Source organism: Ailuropoda melanoleuca, chromosome 10, assembly GCF_002007445.2.
Source record: "Ailuropoda melanoleuca isolate Jingjing chromosome 10, ASM200744v2, whole genome shotgun sequence".
In the NCBI taxonomy this organism is placed as follows: domain Eukaryota; kingdom Metazoa; phylum Chordata; class Mammalia; order Carnivora; family Ursidae; genus Ailuropoda; species Ailuropoda melanoleuca.
The window spans coordinates 13,020,389-13,039,314 of NC_048227.1; the positions used below are offsets into that span (position 1 = coordinate 13,020,389).

At 46.0% G+C, this 18,926-nt stretch overlaps 1 protein-coding gene across 1 annotated transcript in view; it reads left to right on the top strand.

Moving 5' to 3' along the window:
- AUTS2 (activator of transcription and developmental regulator AUTS2) overlaps positions 1-18,926 on the top strand; it is a 1,158,739-nt gene that overhangs the window by 1,121,634 nt on the left and 18,179 nt on the right. Inside the window, 5 exon segments of the mRNA XM_034670021.1 lie at positions 8,644-9,115; positions 10,345-10,598; positions 11,657-11,877; positions 13,538-13,582; positions 17,031-17,126. Coding sequence (XP_034525912.1) covers positions 8,644-9,115; positions 10,345-10,598; positions 11,657-11,877; positions 13,538-13,582; positions 17,031-17,126 — 1,088 coding nt within the window.

Consider the following 18,926-nt stretch of genomic DNA (forward strand, 5'->3'; position numbering starts at 1 on the left):
CCATCTTGGTACGCTCAGGACCTGGGGCAGGGCTGGTGTGAAGTGACACCAGCCTTTTCCTTGTATGACATGAAAAACCTGATTACACCCAGGATGCTGACACTCTTGGGTTTGGTCAAGACTTTTATGCCCCCATCTTGACCCCCAGTAGATCACAATCCACTTTTCTCCTCATTCTGGTCCTTCATCAGCATGGTCCTCCATTGCTCTGATTTGCTAGAAACTACAAAAGAAATACAACGCAAGCCCAGGTTGACCTTTACGGCCCACGTTCCATAGGAGGAATTCCTGCTGGTGGGCTGCAGTCTGCATCTCCAAGCCTGATCGCTTGAAGACAGATTTTTGGCCTTAAGGCATCAGAAACACAGGCATACACGTAAGGGTTGATGCTTTTTGCGGTGCGAGGCTTATACGGGATAAACTTGAAACAAGTTTAAGGACATTTCACCTGTCATCTGTTGATTTTCCTTCAGTGCCCATTCGTAGGTTAGTCTTGGAAACTAAGTGATATCCAGACATGCTTCTGTGATAACAGCAGCCCCTAACCTGCTGGTCCCCGCACACCTTTTCCAGTGGGCTGGCTGGTGTTTTGCCAGATGCAATGACTGTTTTTTCCTGTTTGGGATTTTGCTTTTACTAGGAACCCTAGAGCCCTCAGAGGTTTGCAATACAGGCTTCAGCCCAGAGCTTAGCCTCCCAGATGGTAATTAATGTTTACACAAAATGACAGGCACAAAATGGAATCTCTTTGAGCCCTGCCAAGCACCCACCATCCCCCTGATCTCCCACTCTTGCAGTGTTTGAAAATTAATTTGCCTTGAACAAACAGTGGGTTTTCCTCAATTTATTTGTACAGTTTCAGTGACCGAGAAGAAGAGCTTCAAGGCTGAATGTCATCCTTCCATTCGTTCGAGTAATTGAATCCTGCTAATGGAACAAACTGGTCTCTGTTTAATGATTTGAAGAAAAGAGGGAGAGGAGGAAATATAAAGAGAGGTGTATGTTGGCGACGGTAGACTTTTTCTGCAAAACGCCATTGGAATGTGGAGCTCTAGTGACAGAATCTAAAACTTGGGGAGAGGTCAGAGTATTGCTGAATAAATTCAGTAGTGCAATTTTTGCTTTAATAAGTATATACAAAATACGCGGTCTTTGCTAAAAAGGAGATTTTGTTGGAAGTACAAGAAGCAGCAAGAAGGTGTTTAAAGGACGGATATGGCTAGTAAACTTGAGGCATTCAGTGTCGATTCACGGAAATGTGACGCTTTCGTGTGTTTCTGGGCTTTTTAATGTAGAACGTCGCACCATTTATTAATATTATTCCCACCGTGCCTTAATTGAAAGTCTGGGTTTCTTGCCCCCCCCCACCTTATTTGGCTTATTAGTCTTCATTCTTTCTGCGTGGTGAGGTCTTCGTGGCTCTGTCATTTACAAAGGAGTAGAGAAGTGAACTAGAAGACAGAATAACGTAAAAATAGGACATGCCCATTTCTAGATGCTGCGGGTCTGACGTTTCAGAAAGGTGGGTGGGTACGCTGCCTCATGGCCAGGGCCCCACAAAGTTTTCTTGATGTCTTGTTGATATTTGCTGCAGTAATGACCTTGTCGTGAGTCAGCCATCATAGGGCTTTCTAACCCAGTGAAAAGACCAGAAACATGGAAATAAATGTGCTTACGAGAGGGCTCTTCTAATTGTCTTTGTGCCTCCTTCTTAATCATCAGTGTTCACCAGCTCCTTTCTGCCCAAAGACACCCAGTAGAGCCAGTTGGAAATGTTGCAGAGTGGGTAGCAGGCCATATCCTAGCCTCATTTCCAAAAGGCAAATATTGATCTGTCCTCTGGGTGAAGAACTTTTTAAGAAATTCCATCTAGTAGGTAAAGCAGTTTGACTCGAACAGTCACTTTCTGAGTTGACTTCTTCAGTGCTGGAAGATACATCGTCCATGACGGAACTCCTTTTAAAATACACGGTTAACCCTTGAACAACCTGGGGGTTAGGAGCCCTGACACCCCCTCTGGCACAGTAAAAAATCCACGCGTAACTTAGACCTCCCCAAAAACTTTACTAATAGCCAGCCTACTGTTGACCAGAAGCCTCACCAGTAACAAACAGTTGTTTGAACACGTATTTTCCACACATATTATATACTGTATTCTTACAATAAAGTAAGGCAAAGAAAAGAAAATGTTTATAATATGCTTAATTATAAGGAAGGGAAAATTCACAGTATTGTACTGTACTGATTGAAAAAATCTACCTGTATGTGGACCTGCCTGCCCTCTTCAAACCTGTCCTTTTCAGGGGTCAGCTGCGATATCCTTTTTCCTTTTACAATAATAGTACATATTTACTATAGAAAACTTGGAAAGTTAAAAAACACAAGTGGTTATTTATGGATGATGGGATTACAGTTAACGTTTTGACGTAAATCTTCCTCGCGTTTTCTCTGTGTGTGCGTAGACACATTGTCACAGATCGTTTTTGGCATTGAGACCATACTGGTGATAGTGTACTTTATTTTACTTGGTAGTAATTTTGTCACGAAATATTTTCCATGAAATTATTTTCTGCAGTAGTTTTGGGAACACTGATCTTTTATTTTGTGCTCTACATTGTGGAAAGAACTTAATTTCCACTACAACCCCTTGGAATAGTTACTGTATTTTTGCCATAACTTATTGGGCTTCCAGAAACCTAGTAGTTCTTCACAGAGACATAACACAGCAAACCTCACCCCCAGCACACCCAATGCCCTTTTTGTGTAATATAAGAAACGTTTTATAATGCAGTTTTATTCTTTACTTTCTGGAACAAAATATATAGTTAGATGCCTATCTATACACGTGCTTTTAAAATGCCTATAAAGCCCTAATGAAGAGTAAAGGAGAGGGGCGCCTGGGTGGCACAGCGGTTAAGCGCCTGCCTTCGGCTCAGGGCATGAGCCCAGCGTTATGGGATCAAGCCCCACATCAGGCTCCTCCGCTGGGAGCCTGCTTCTTCCTCTCCCACTCCCCCTGCTTATGTTCCCTCTCTCGCTGGCTGTCTCTATCTCTGTCAAATAAATAAATAAAATCTTTAAAAAAAAAAAAAAGAAAAGTAAAGGAGAAACAAGTAGCAAGTAATTTACAATAACATATGTTTTTAAGTACGAAAATACTTATTTACGTTGGAAAACAATGATGCTCGAATCTATGCATAGAAGCATATATAAATATGGTTGCTATGAAAGCAGAGTCATATAGGTACATGCGACTTGGTGATCAAAATGCCAGGAACAACCATACCATTGGTGTCACGATATTCCCAAATGGTGAACAGCCAACCCTTGGTTATTCATAAAAATACTTAACAGACATAGCAGCATACCATAGTTGCGTTCCTGGAAAATCCAGTGTGTATTAAAACTATGCAGAAAATTATTTTGTGTTTATATGTGAAAACTGAGTCGAGTTCTAGATTTCTATCTGCACAAATGTCCAGTGGGATTTTAGGACTTTAACTGAAACGTGTGACGTTATCCTTCATATTCCAGTACCTCTAAGGTCCCTAAGAGCCACCAGCGCCCTCCAGCCACTGTGATAGCCAAACACGTTTGAAATCTCCACCTAGGGGTGATACCCTCTAAAGAGAACTACCTCCTTAGTGGCTTTGACTTCTCTCTCTCTCCCTCTCTCTCATCATAAAATGCCCTTGAACATAGAATTCTCAAAGCATTTTGGAGGGTATGTTTCCGAGACTTTATACACCCTGTCATTTTCTTGTTAGATTTATTTCCAAGTATTATATGACTTTTGTTATTGTAAAGGGGGTCTTTTTTTTTTTTCAGTTTAACTTTCTATTCACTATTCCTGATGTGTAGAAAAGCTACTGATGTTTGGGGGGGGGTTATTTGGGTATTTTGCGTAGTTCTCTTGCTCTCATATATTTTTCAGCAGATTGTGTTTTCTAGCTAGATAATTATATTTTTTGTAAATGGTCGTTTTGCCTCTTCCTTTTCTCATACTGGTGTTGGTTTTTAATGTAAATGACAGGAATAGTTTTTTTCTTACAGGTTTTGTCTACATTGTCTGTAATACTAAAAATACCTAGGACGTATTTCTGGGTTGAGGGGAAGGTGTCTATCATTGAGTCTTCTCCGGTTTACTGCTGTGATCAGGTTTGTGTTTGAGTCAGTTTTAGTAACTGATACATTTTCATAACATCCATTTTATTTTCCAATTTATTAATATAAACTTGTGCGTTCTACTGTCTTACTTTATATAACATACGCTCTCCATGTCTGTAGTCCCACCACTATTCAAATTCCCAGTTTTGTTTGCTGTGATTTTTTTTGGTCCTCGCTCAGACTATTCTTAAATGTACCAGTTTTCTTTTAAGAATTTTAATAGGAAACATGAGCACATGATTCAAAAATTTCAATATGTATGTATGTTTACAGTCAATGTCTCCCCCTCCTCCAGCTCCCCATCTGTCTGGTTCTCCTGCCTGAGCTCCCAAACAGGGGACCACTGCTAACTGCTGTCTTAGGCACTCTTCTAAAGCTTCTCTATGCGCAAAGTAAAAATGAATATATATTACTTTTAACTTCTTCCATTGTATGGAAGTATCAGATTTATATGTAACCAGTTCCCAAATGATTACATTTTAGTTCTTTCCAAACTTGCAGTTCAAAGCATGATGGTGTTTTATTGTGTCTATAAACTAAATCTTCACTGAGCTCCTTCAGTTTCTTTGCTAAATGTTGCCAAATTTTCCTCCACAGAAGTTGTAGGTTTTTATTCTACTAAAGTACTAGCAGCCCCATTTTCCCCAGAGAACTTGTATCAAATTTGGATCAAAATTAAACAATTTTTTCCTAATCTACCCTTACCTTTTGAAAAAATGTATTGTGTTTGAGTCAAGGTTATTGAGATACAATTTACATGTAGTAAATTCACCCCTTATACTGTAGCTCTTCAGTGTAATTTTAATTTGCATGTCCTTTATTATAAGCACGATGTGTTATTTTTATCATCACAGAAGAGAGATTTTAAAACCCCAAAATGTAACGAGGAAAACTTGTAAATAAGACTGGTCGATTTGCACATTCTTATTTCTTTCAACCTCAGCAGATTTCATCCTTTGGCAAACTCAGAGCACACAGAGCAATACAAAATTATTTTTTTTTAATGTGTTCTTGCCAATTTTGGAGAAGCACAGTAAGACAAATTGACTGTCAAGGTGGAAAAGCTTAACTGGGAAGATACATTTATTGAATAATTGAAAGGAAGAGGAAATGCATTACCGATTAGCCACAAAAACTCATGACGCCTAATCTGTGCCTTAAGAGACTTGTGTAAATGGGGAGTCGAAAACTGTCTCAGCCCCAAAGTTCTTACCAGCCTTCCAACCTGCCATTGCCTTGCTTGTAGGTTTCACAGCAACGGGGCATGGATGGATTGATGATAGCTTTCCTAACTAGCCCTTTACACCGTCTCCTTGTACCAGATATTTTAATGGATTCCTGCTTTGCTTTAGGATTTTTGCTTCTGAGAGGGCAGCCAGTGTAAATCAGAGAAAAAGCAATTAATGGTGGCAAGAGTCGGGACTAGAACGAAAGTCATCTGATTCATTAAACAGCCAGGTGACCTCCAGCAACCAAGTTGCTTAACTTCTAATCGGAGGGGATTGGATGAGGTCCTTGCTACTCACAGAAAGGTCTGAGCCTCCGTAGTTTCGCCTGGGAAGCACTCAGAAAGGGAGACCTCTGGAGCCCCACCCTAGAATTCCTGAGTCCAACTCGGCATTTTAATCAGACATCCAGGTCATTTCTATGCATTTTAAAGTTTGAGAAGTACTGAGATGGTTTCCCAGATTCTGCTGTGGGTCGTCTGAGTCCTTCATCACGGACGATCCCCTAGACATTCACAGGGCTCGCTAGAGAGATTGCCCACTGATTGTCCGGGGGGACGATCCCCAGTCTGGGCACTGCTCCCCCTTGCTCTGGCTGTGTCTGGGTCGGTGCTAACCCACCATGACAATGGGACAACAGAGGAGACATGAAAACCAACCCCGTTCGCCTTTCAGAGCCTTGGGAAGTGAGCCTAAGCCCGCACCATGCCCCCGGCAGACTTGGCTGTGTCGTCCACATTCTAGAAGCCCATTAAATAAAGAACAAGGAGATAAATATAGTCAAGCTACATAAACAGAGCACTTAATTGTGTGTTTCTAAAGTGCTTCCTTACCGGCAGAAGAAAATCTAAGTGACAGCCTCTGGGGGGTGGGGTCCCTCGGAAGAGGGAACTTTCTTTTATGTCCGAGAGAAACTTTCGACATTGATTTCGGGAGTGGGAACATGAATTTGAATTCACACTTAATGAGATGGAAAATATCTCTGTATTTATTCTTTACCATCCCAGTCCGGACAGAGCAAAGCACTTCCAAAGGATAGAAGTATGTTCCTGCCATTATAGCATAATAATCCTACATGAGCATCTGAGTGTCAGAGTGGGATGAGTCCTACGTTCTTATGCACACAGAACCTCTCACTGAGGAGAATCTCTTGTATTCTGTGCGGTTAGGATGTGGGGGGTGTTAGTGCTTCTGCCCCAGACCTAACTAACCCTCTGGCATCGTGGGAAACCTGTGGAGCTCACTGAGCTCATGTAAGTACTGGCTGTGGTCATCTTGTGGAAATGATAGCAAAAGCATTGAAAGAGAAGCCAGGCCAGAACCCCTGGGTGTGGGCGTCTGCAGATGAAGGGTCTTCTTTCATGATTCAGCAGTTTGGGCTGCATGGGGGTCTGTCCACATCAAGAATCTTCATGTTTTCAGCCCTCAAGTTAGAAACTAAGGTTTTGGGAATTCGTAAAATCTCAGCTTATCACAAGCAAAAATCTTCCCACAAAGGTTCTGAAGGACAGCACTGGATGGAAATACGTGTGAGTGGGATGCCAGCAGTCTGGAATTACTTTTCACCAGGACCTTATTGGATGCTTTATCCTTGGAGCCGAAACATGCAAAGAGGGGACTGTCTTTGCATGCTGTCAGTGCATTTGTTCCAGGTTGTTCTATGAGGCATGAAGAGAGCCAAGGTCACGTTAGCCAAAACTGTGCTTTGTTTATAAACCCAGCTTGTTTCTGCTTTATGTGCATGTCACAGGTTTGATCTCTTTCACAAAAAGGACAGTGAAAATATGGGGTTGCTTTGATGCAAATTCCAGGAAAGAAAAATGGCAAGTGGGTGTACGCAAGAGAACATCAACAGAAATGGATAGGACCAGGGAGAATGCCATGTATTTCTCACACTTGATACAGTGAGACTGGGAGAGAAAGATCATGCCCAGAGTAGTTTCTTGAGGAATGCCTGGAACACATCCTCATTTCAGAGAATATTGTGATCTGTTCTCTTCCTGTTTCTGAGTTGTCTGAGAATAAAAGGGTGGCTTTCTTAGCACAAAGATGGAGAAAGATGTCATTCCCCTTCCCCCAGATGTATACAAAAATACTTTCTCATCAATAGGGGCATTCCTTTCTAGTTAATGCCATATTTGTCTTTCATTCGATGGAGTTGGACTAATGGGCTAATCAAATAACCAGTCTGTGATGTGGCATGGATCTTTGGAAAGGGGCATAGCCTTTTTTTTCTTTTTTTCTTTTTCTTTTTTTTTTTTTAAGGTTTTATTTATTTTATTTTAGAGAGCGCACACGCGAGCGGGGTGGGGAGGGGGAGAGGGAGAGAGAGAGAGAGAATCTCAAGGAGACTCCATGCTGAGCGCAGAGCCCGACATAGGGCTCGATCCCACCACCCTGAGATCATCGTGACCTGAGCCGAAACCAAGAGTCAGACGCTTAACCGACTGCACCACCGAGAAGCCTGTCTTTTAAATTCATAACAGGAGCATGTACTCACTACATTTCTCCCATGGTTGTGGAATTTCACGTAGATTTTACATCCAGGCTTCGCTTCAGCATTCAGCATCGCACCCAGTGGTCTGGAGGGGCAGGGGATCGCTTTAAAATGTCTGTCGTGTGTCATTGGCTGTAAATTGATTGGAATTCATGTCTGCACCTTGGATCTCAGACGTTGCTAGGATCAGTTGGTGAGCATGAGGAGGCCCGACGTTTGACCAGAGTTTAGCACTTGCCAAACACAAAATTATTTCTGTAAATGTCAAGTGTGTCTCATCAGTCAGAGTGGAAAGGGGGAAGAGGCGAGGCCAAGAAGAAACATCTGTGTGTGGTTAAGTAACATTTGCTTCACTCGCTGTTTGAAAACACCGCTCTATTGTATATTCAAGAACTGGATGTATTTTAAAAGGGAAAAAATTAACTCGTCGGCTATTGTTTCTTAATTTTGCTGCGTAAAAGGCTTTGTCAGGATTGACGTCAGCATGCACTTGCAGACTCTGGGGGCCTAGGCCGCCTTCTGGAACGCAGCCTCCTGTGGCCGGCTGGCCTTTGCCCCTCGCCTGTCAGCCCTGGTTGCAGCGTGCTCATGTCCCGCACGCGGTCAAGTCAGAACAGGAAGCTGGGACGTGGCACTAGGCCGTGTGCCTTGTTGGTGGGACCATGGGATCTGGGCTTGGACTTGGCTTTCTGCTCCATGTTTCGCACTCACGAGTCATTGCCTGTGATTTTGTCTTTGCTCTCCCCCATACAGATCCGGAGTTAAGTGTTGGCGCGCTCCCCGAACATGACAGCCAGGATGCGGGGCCGATTGTCCCCAAGATATCAGGTCTAGAGAGAAGCCAGGAGAAGAGCCAGGACTGTTGCAAAGAGCCGATCTTTGAGCCCGTGGTGCTTAAAGACCCCTGCCCTCAGATCCCTCAGCCGCTGCCCCAGCCCCAGACGGAGCCCCAGGCCCGAGCTCCTTCTCCAGACCCCGACCTGGTCCAGCGCACAGAAGCCCCACCTCAGCCCCCGCGTCCAAGCACACAGCCACCACAGGCGCCCCCAGAGGCCCAGCTTCAGCCCGCCCCGCAGCCTCCAGTGCAGAGGCCACCGAGGACGCAGTCCCCCACCCAGCTGCTCCATCAGAGCCTCCCGCCTGTGCAGGCCCACCCCTCGTCCCAGAGCCTCTCCCAGCCCTTGTCAGCCTACAACAGCAGTAGCCTAAGCCTCAACAGCTTAAGGTGAGCCAGCCTGCTTTCCTGGCTGGACTTTTGCCATCTTCTGTAGGTGGGAGCGGGGAAGGCATTCCCAAGGAGACTGGCGTTTCTTGTTGCAAACACTGTCGCCGTGTTCTCGGGGAGGCAGAGACCGGAGGACAGAGAGAGGGCCCAGGGAAGGGGCGGCGTGCATGAGAACCAGCGCAGAAGAACGGAGGGGCACCCAGGTTAGGAGAATCTTAGAAGGGAGGCCATTTGCCTCCAAGGGAGGACGACTCGAAGATGCTTCATCTCACTGCGACTCCAGAATCAGGAAGATGGGGACCAGGGAGTATTCTGGCTGGTTTTGCCATTACCATGGACTTCCAAAGGCGGCCCGGGAGGCTGAGTAGCAGGCTGCGTTTGGAGAAAGAGGAGCTCCTGTGTGGAGATCCAGGCTCTCTCCCGCCTTGTCTTTGCCAAACTACAAAGGAAAGTTTTCAGAGTAGCCCAAGGGAGGACTGCCAAGGAAAGGGAGACAGAAACCCCAGGGTGTGGGGCCAAGCACGGCCCACCCTTGCTTGGCCCCAGGGGTGGTCATTCTAACCTCGCTGGACTCTTGTGGCTTTGTTTCCCTTGTGACAACCTGGTGACTGGGGGGATTCTAGGGCTTGCTCCTTCCTGTCCAGGACAGGGGAAAGGGAACTGCCTTAGCCGGGGTTCTGCCCCCGAGCTCGTGTTCATGGGCCCCAGACCAGGCTGCTTGTGCTTCTTCGTTGAAGGGGGTCGCAGGCAGGCGGGGTGAGCTCAGCCATCATTGAAGGGGGTCGCAGGCAGGCAGAGTGATCAGCCATCATTGAAGGGGGGTCGCAGGCAGGTGGGGTGATCAGCCATTTCTCTTGCTCCTCTCTGGAAATCGCGGGACGTGTGGCTCGTGGAGGGTGGGAAGGCACAGGGCTCCTAGAGGCAGAGATGAGAACTTGGCCGCAGAGCGGGGAGCAGACCTGGGTTTTCGGCCAAAGCCGCCACCAGGACCCCAAGCCCGCGGTAGTCCTGGGGCCTCACTGAGCTGCTGTCCTGTGGTCCGTGGTTGTGATGGTAGCAGAAGCTTCTCATGTGCCCAGGGGGAGGGTCTGTAAACAGGAAGGAGCAAGAGAAAGTGTTGAATGGCTTTGGGCAGGGAGATAGGGTTTTTTTAAGAAAATAAATTGCTTACCTCTTTTTTCCTTTCTTCTTCTTTTTTTTTTTTGTTTTTTTGGTGGTTGCTCCCACAGCAGTAGCAGAAGCAGCACTCCGGCAAAGACTCAGCCCGGCCCTCCTCACATCTCTCACCACCCCTCTGCCTCCCCCTTCCCCCTCTCACTGCCCAACCACAGCCCCCTGCACAGCTTCACTCCCACCCTCCAGCCCCCCGCACACTCACATCACCCCAATATGTTTGCCCCTCCCACGGCCTTGCCTCCTCCGCCACCTCTGACGTCAGGGGGTCTGCAGGTCCCCGGACACCCGGCCGGAAGCACTTACTCAGGTAGGAGGGAGGAGCCCCCCGCGTCCCCCCCAGCCCCTGTCTCCCGCGCTGGCGGCCTGGGCGCTGTCTGCACTGTCTCTCATGCCTGGGTTTTTCTCTTTTGACGATTTCCTGCTTTATTAGATGTATTCTTGTAACCTTCCCCCAGCCCTCTGTGGGCTGAAATTCAGCCAAAATGACCCAGCACCATGCCGACCCCGCATAACCCGGGAGGCTCGGACCCTGCCCGGGGCAAGCGGTTCGTTGGAAGTCAGGAGGCTTTTCCAGCTGAGTCCACCCACTGAGTGGGCAAACACGGACTGTAGATGCCCTGTCGCCTGGGCTCCCGTGAGAGGGACAGGAACCTTGCCAGGCCCAGAGACTGTTCCTTTCCAGGCTCTGAAAGTGCCATCCTGGTGTAAGGGGTTTGTTTACAATGAGTGGGGCCTTCTACCTTCTTGTGGGGGGAAGATGCACTTGTCGTGCCCAGAGTGTTAAGTGTGAACAAAATCGAGGGTTAGCTATCAGCGCCTCTTCTCCTCGCCTGCATCGATCAGGCCAGGATCCCAAGTTCGGGTCCATCGTAGCCATGTCATACCCCTACTGCCTAAATTTCCCCTTGAAGAAGAAGACACGAGAACATGGCCGTGGTCACACAGACTGGGTGCAGTCACTGTTCTTAAGCACTTAAATATATTAATTCTTTGAACCCCCTCCCCAAACAACCCACACCATGGACAGTATTATTGTCCCCCTATGGTAGATGAGGGAACCGAGCCCTGGATGGGTGACTGCCCAACGCCCCGGCTCCCTGAGCAGCGCTAACAGAGCTGAAAATCGACCTCTGCTGTTCGGCCTGGAGCCTGTCCCCGAAAGCCGAGAGGCTAGAAGAACACAATTCGATTGTGACTGGGTGTCAGGATCCTCCAGTCGGTGCTCCCCTTCCGTCTGGGGGCATAGGGGCTCTCGGGGGCGCTCTTGGCCCTGTCCCCGTCTGGTCAGGTCCTCGGATGTCCTGACCCGAAGGCTATTCCTGTTGTCGCAAAAAGCGTCACCCTCTCCCTCCCCTTCTCTTCCAGAGCAAGACATCTTGCGACAGGAACTGAACACACGTTTTTTGGCCTCTCAGAGTGCTGACCGTGGGGCTTCCCTGGGCCCTCCGCCCTACCTGCGGACCGAGTTCCACCAGCACCAGCACCAGCACCAGCACACGCACCAGCACACGCACCAGCACACCTTCACGCCGTTCCCCCACGCCATCCCGCCCACCGCCATCATGCCGACGCCAGCACCTCCCATGGTGCGTACCCCAGGCAGAAATGTGAGGATAAGTAGAGCACGACTCTTTTTTTGATGCAGCACGCTGGGGTGGAATGGGCTGTCGGGGCACAGGAGATGGAATGGGGAGCGGTGGCCATGTAGGGGGCTCCCTCGGCCTTGTCCGTCTTGGCGGGGGAAGAGGGATTGTGCCCTGCTCCAGGCAGCGCTAACCCAGGGCCTCAGGTAGGCACTTCTTTCTGGACAGTTCTGTCTAGCACTACACGTGTGCATGGGTGTGGGGGGAGGGTATTCTCGCCTTCCAAGCAGTCCCATCCGGTATTGGTAGATAACTCCTTGAAGGGTAATTTTGTCTCCTCGAGCATCGTGGGGGATGGCCACCACTTACAAAAAGCTATCTGTCCGTGCTTCGCTCCAAGTCACAGCGGATAAATGCTCGTGGAATCCTGGGAGTCAGGAGGAGGGCCGAGGAGGGGAGAGAGCTGTCCAAACACCTGGACCATGTCCCTGAGCCCCTGCTCTTTCAGGTGGCTCCCCGAAGCCTGTTTTGTTGTGGGGTGGGGGAGGGGGTTCTATTTCTTGTGTTTCATAGGCGGTGCCCCAGGCTGGTATCCCGCTCTGTCAGCAAGTGGTCAGGGAGCCGTGCGCCCCCGGGGGCAGAACTTGGCCTTGAGGTAGAAGGTACCACTGGCAACGACATGGTCTTGGTCTTGACTGGGTCTCGCACATGCCAGGGGAGCCAGTTAGGATTTTTTTTTTTTAACTTATGAACTATGATGAATAGCGCCATATTAGGGTGCTTAATATTCTCAGGTAGAGCCCTGTCTGCCACCTGGAGTGTTAGGGTGTTTTACTTACTTAATTTTTAGTATTTAAGGAAGTACTTGATTCAGTATCGGCATGGNTCTCCCTCCCCCTCCCTCCCCCTCCGTATTTTGTTCAACTTAATTTTTTAAAATATAGATTTTCAAGTTTATTTTCTAAATTTATGTACGAGAATATTAGAAATGAGACCTCGGGACCAAAAATTTTTCCAATAACAGATCCTGTATCTTTTTTCTGGATGAATTATACTTCTCAACAGCTATATTTTTAAGGGCCTTTTATTCGGGGAAAGAGTTTCTGGCAGCGTGAGGCAGCTGTTACACAAATAAATGAAATCTAACTAAGGGGGGTTACGGCACCAGGAAGCTGACCTTATTTAGAGGAAGCAACGGTATGTTCTTTTCTGCTCAAAAGAAAAGTTGTAAGACCTCACCCAGATGCCTTTCCATTTGGGTGTAAAACGTCTCAGCAGGTGGCTGCATGTACAGTTTTTCTGCCAAAGGGAAGGTGAATCTCTGCATGGATTAGACCAAATGCTCACTTCTCTCCGATTGATCTGAATCTGCCTGTTTTCTCCAGTGTAGATGTCTGGTTTGTGCCAGTCTCTAAATACAGACTAGACAGAAAGACACTGTCCTGCGACCAGGGCCTAAATGCACCACATGGGCTCTCCCTTTGCTTTTCGATTTCTTGTCGGAGCAACTCAGGAGTCAAGAAGGGTTCCTCCTATACAGCGAGGTTGCGGAGTCGGATGACAGCTAATGACAGAGAAGCGGACTTAGGGCTGCCTCTGCCGAAGCAGTGAACAGAAATGTAGACTCTTTAAGTAACTAGCTTTTGCTTTGATCCCTTTACAGTTTGACAAATACCCTACAAAAGTTGACCCATTCTACCGGCACAGTGTGAGTCTTGTTACCATGCTACCCATTCAATGTAACTGCTTTTCCATTTTTGTGCTCTTGCCACCGATCAGTAAATGACTAGCAGCCTTCCTTAATCATCTTTGCAAGAATTCCCATTGCTCCTCGTCACTTTGGATGCTTGCTTTTGTGACGTTTGCTTCTGGTAACGATGCAGTATCGTCTTCCGAATCAAAAGATCATTAGCATGCCTAAAACTGGAAAGCGCAGGTGAACCACTCCGGAAGCCAGGCATCTGGCCTCAACGTGGGGTGTCTGCCGTGGGATCACCATGGTTTCAGGAGACTCTGAAATCCCAGGATTTCAGTCACCAACCGAAGCGTCATTAGGGCAGAATTCCCAGAATTCAGCTTGAATGATTTCTTCCAAATAGAATGCCATCCGTCTTTTTTGACTCCTCAGTGCCTCAAAAAAGCAGATTCTCATCTCCCCCTGACAAAATGTTGACCCCCTCTCCCACATGGCTGGTATTGTTCTCCCGAGCTGTTACAACTAAAAACAAAAAATATCATTTAAATAAAAGAAGGTCTTAAGATGGAAATCTGTGATTTTTCCCCTTTAAACTCATTCTTCTTTCTATATAAAAAAAATATTCGCTTTATCCCATCTTAAAGAGTTCGGTTCTCGAACTTAAATTGGTACCAACCTAAGTTACAGATTCAGTAGAGATATCAGACGAGGATTTTTTTTTAAAAATACAAACACCTTGGCCATCTTACCGTGATATTTTGATTATGGGGTGAATACTGCATCATGTTTACCTGAAATTTTGCAAGTCTCTTCGCTCAGTGGTTTATTTTTACTTTTTTAAATGACACCAGAAGGAAAGAAGATTAATAATTGCTTGTAGGCATGTTGGTCCCCCCATATCAGCTATGCTTGCTTGAACAGAAGTACTCCTCAGCCAGCAAAGCCTGTGAATTCATTCATACTTTGAACCAGATCACTAGACAGTGTCTCAGTCCAGAGTGTAGCTGAGAAGTCAAGACTACAAAGTATTAGAAATCAGTGAAGACGGAGTTCCCCCAGAGACACGGAGGCGTAACGTGGGGAAGGCTCCTTACGAAGAGAAGAGTATATCCAAGTGCCTGGGCCCCACCTTGTTCTGACACTTTGTGCTCAGTGCTGTGATCCAAAGCGTTTTTTATTTATTTTATTTCTTTGCTTTTGAAATATTTATCTGAGAGAGAGAGAGGGAACAGGGGAAGGGCAGAGGGAGAGGGAGACAAGCAGACTCCCTGCTGAGCACGGAGCCCGACACGACGTGGGGCTCGATCCCAGGGACCCTGAGATCATGACCTGAGCTGAAACCAAGAGTCAGATGCTTAACTGGCTGAGCCACCCAGGTGCCCCACAAAAGCATTTTTTTAGATGGACGTGCAAAATCCAATAGATCCATGGGTCTCCACTTTAGGGCTGTCCTGTGAATGGGCCATCCTTGATGACCAGCAGATTTCTGCCCTTTGTCGGTATTCGCTGATTTAAATGAAGGACCAGCTAACAAGGTCATTCCTAAGCGAGTTCAGCATACCCAACAGGTGGCTCAGATGTACTCCCTAGGACAAAATGTGTAGTGCCTTTTTATAAGCTTAGTCCAGAGAAGGTCCCAGATTTAAGATGGAGAGTCAGCCAAGAGGCCTGAATTTTTGCCAGGTTTATGTTTTATTACTTAAGTACTTAAGATATTTCATCAAGTTGGGGGGCAGATAGTCAGCTGTATTCCGAAGGGGTCAGCAATGGACTACAGAAAAAGGAAAATGGTGAAAATATCTCATTTTTTATTGAAAACATTCAAGGAAATATGACCCACCTGGAGGTAGAGTCATAGAAATTTGAGTGTGTGTATTTAATTACTCTGCTTTATACAGTGTACTGTGGGAGAGTTATTTCGTTTTATTAGTTATAGTGGATAATATATGAAGCACTTAGTCTCTCTTGCTTTGGGGATTAGGACCTTATAAGGGGAATTAAGATGCAATGCACTCAAGTATCTAAAACACGATTTTAGACTTAAAAGTAGTTTTAAATGAGGGCACTTGGCTTGCAATCACTGTTTAAGTGGATTTAGTTCAATATCAATTAGTCTGAAAAACTTTGCTGCATCATTGAAGGGAGCAAAATGAAATAAAGACCAACAGAAAAGGACGTGCTCTGAAAACAGGATTATGAAATGGGCATTTCAGTCCTTACCTAGAAATAGCCAACATCAAGTTGTTATGGGGAGAAGCTTGCATTATTACTGTATTTTTGACATAGTACGCCACCATAACGGTGGGACGTGACTTGTTATCTGTGTGGTGGTTTGATCGAAGTGAATGGAACCAGGGCAGTGGGATCTCAGAAATACTCAAGTTTTAGGAGGAGGAAGGGCTGTGTTTGCCTTGTCTTCAGTATGGCCGTATATTTCTTTCTTTTTTTTTTTTTTTAAGATTTTATTTATTTATTCGACAGAGATAGAGAAAGCCAGCAAGAGAGGGAACACAAGCAGGGGGAGTGGGAGAGGAAGAAGCAGGCTTATAGAAGAGGAGCCTGATGTGGGGCTCGATCCCATAACGCTGGGATCACGCCCTGAGCCGAAGGCAGACGCTTAACGACTGTGCCACCCAGGCGCCCCTGGCCGTATATTTCTTTCCTCCATCGTGTCCTCTGCAAACTAGTTAATTCCAGAAAATTCATATTCTTAATTCAGAATCATTCTTCTCCCTTCACTGAGTGGTCAGCCCCGTCAAGGGCTTGGCTTGAGCAGCCCCCAGTGAGCTTGTCCGTCTTCCAGAAAAAAAAAACAGCTTATTGTGAGTGTACATGGAGTCATTTTATTTCACCCTCCCGCAAATATTTGTCATCATTTGAGATGAGACAATTAAATTGTCCTCTGAAACCACCACTTCTCGAACAATCTAATGAAGGAAGGATTGTGAATATTTTCTCATTTCCTCAAACTATTAAAAATCTAAAAGTACTAATTGAGTTTTAATGGTATAAAATCCTGGAACTCATAAAGACTTGCTTCTTTTTCTTCCTTTTTCTTAATTTTTCTCTTTTTTCCCCCCTTCTTGTAATTAACTTGTAATTTTCCGGACATCTCATTTGGCTCAGAAACCCCTCCTGTTTTTGATGCACATTAAAATCTCAAGCCATTTAGGTCTTCTATCCGATTTAACAATTAATAATTAGAAAAGCTCCCTTTCTAATGACGTCCTCATTTGGGACATCATTTGTTGGCTGATTGATTCTGAACTACTTTTAACTTTTTAAGTTAAGCATTCATGGCCCATCTGTGTGATCATTTCATCATGGCTTCCTGACTAATAGCATCAAACTGGCATTACCTGGCTTGCTAATGTGGATGTCGTTCAATGGGAAGGGAATCGGAATATATCGTTTGCCTCCTACTAAAATATTTTTCTCCCCTCTCCGTCTTTGGCCGCAGCTCTTCCATTCCTACCCTCCTGCAGTATCGGGCATCCCCCCTATGATTCCACCCACTGGCCCTTTTGGTTCACTACAAGGAGCGTTTCAGCCGAAGGTAAGCAACCTGACCGTGAAAACACACAAGCATCTTTACAAGCAGAGCCTCAGGTGAGGCAGGCGGGAGGGTTCCACGTCCCCTCGCCTGCCAGTGACTAATTTTTCCAATCCAAAGTGACCATTGGGATTAGAGGGAGAGTATTTTCTCTTTTTTCTTTCTTTCTTTCTTTTTTTTTTTTTTTTTGCTAGCCCCTTGGGTTTTACACCTCAGCCCAAATTTAATTTTCAGTCTGTGCTACCCCTGTAGTCTCACTTGAGCTAGGATTTCTTGTAATCTTTACGATATACAGAGGACGTATATGTATTTTTTTCCACCAGTATTGTGGACATAAGCTTCTGGCCAGGAGAGGTACGAAATGTCAGATCCATGTGCATCAACTTGTCCCTGAGGTATATGTTATTAGCAAAGATGCATAGCTGAGCCTTCATTGCTCTGAGTACAAAGGAACAGAACTGTTCCAAACTAAAATTTCATCCTTCCGGTTGTGCGAGGGAAGCTGCTTCTGCTCATCTCCCCCATTCCGCTCCTTAGCCCTGTGTGTCTGCAAAGAAGGGGTCTGCCCACACGTGGAGGGCAGCCTGCCACCCTTTCATGTACCGCTGTTCCCTCTCTGCCCTGCCTCAGCCTTCCCTCAGCCATGGTCACACTTGCCAAGGTCCAGACTAACAGCCTAGCATGAAGCTAACCTTTTGCCCTTCACAATAATAAAATCCTTTTCTACCTAGTCAGTGTTCTACTCGGCCAGGGCTAGAGTGGTCTCCGAAGGTCAGTATTGAGGAGTGAGTCTCCGAACAGCCTCCCTTTATGTGACTTTATTACAGCCCTCACTTTATTTTTATACAAAAGCAAAATGCAGTGATGTCAGTAACCATTTGCAGATTTTTTAAAGTAGGAAATTTTGCTCTGTGTGATTTGGGTTTTCTTTGCTTTTTTTTTCCCCCCTCCCCATCTCATTTGTGAGAGAAAACACCAGTTTGGGGCCAGAGTCACCCAGGATGTGAGCACATTTTGCATTTCCAAAGGCATGTTGCCTCAAAGCTAGAAATAAGAAAAGAAATTTAAAAGCCTTGGGGGTGGGACCAGCTACACCTGAGAAATGACATTTACCTGCTGGGAACTGTGGCTTATAGGCCAGGTTATCCCTACCTGGGGCTTTAATGATGGCCCTGGGCAACCGATGGTGATTTTTCAGCCCCTTCCCGGGGTCTGCTGCTGTTCACCACCCCCTCCCGCCCTGGTCTGTCCCCTCTGGGTTGCACCAACTCTCTAGTGCCTCCCCGAACAGTCTGCTAGGTCATTTAATAAATTAGACTATTTCCCTCACTCACAATTATCCAATCACACAGAAATCTACATCTGGGCAAGAAAGTGTCTCTCTTGGTGTTGAAATAGGCCTTTCCAGGCCATCTTACTGATTGAATATGTAGATTGCAGTTCATTAGCGGAGTTCTTCATATGTATGCAAATCAGGCTGTTAACAACTCCAGCTTAATTGTTAGTTGTACCGCAGCTGATTGCTTTTCTTTCTTCCATTCTTTTTTTTTTTTTCCTTCTCCTTATAGGCAAGCTTGGTGCCTAAACTTGAGCTCTTTTCCCACATGCGTTAACTGCCTGGGGTGAGAGGAGTCACAGAAGTTGTGATTTCTTAAATAAAATACCTGGTGGAAAACGTTCTGAATCCTTTCCTCCCCTAGAAAGTAAGGGCTATGGACAGGGAAGTCGCTTCCTGTTGTTGCTGTCAATTCAAAGGACAAAAACCCTTAGATAAGGTTATTGTTACGAATGACATTTAAGAAT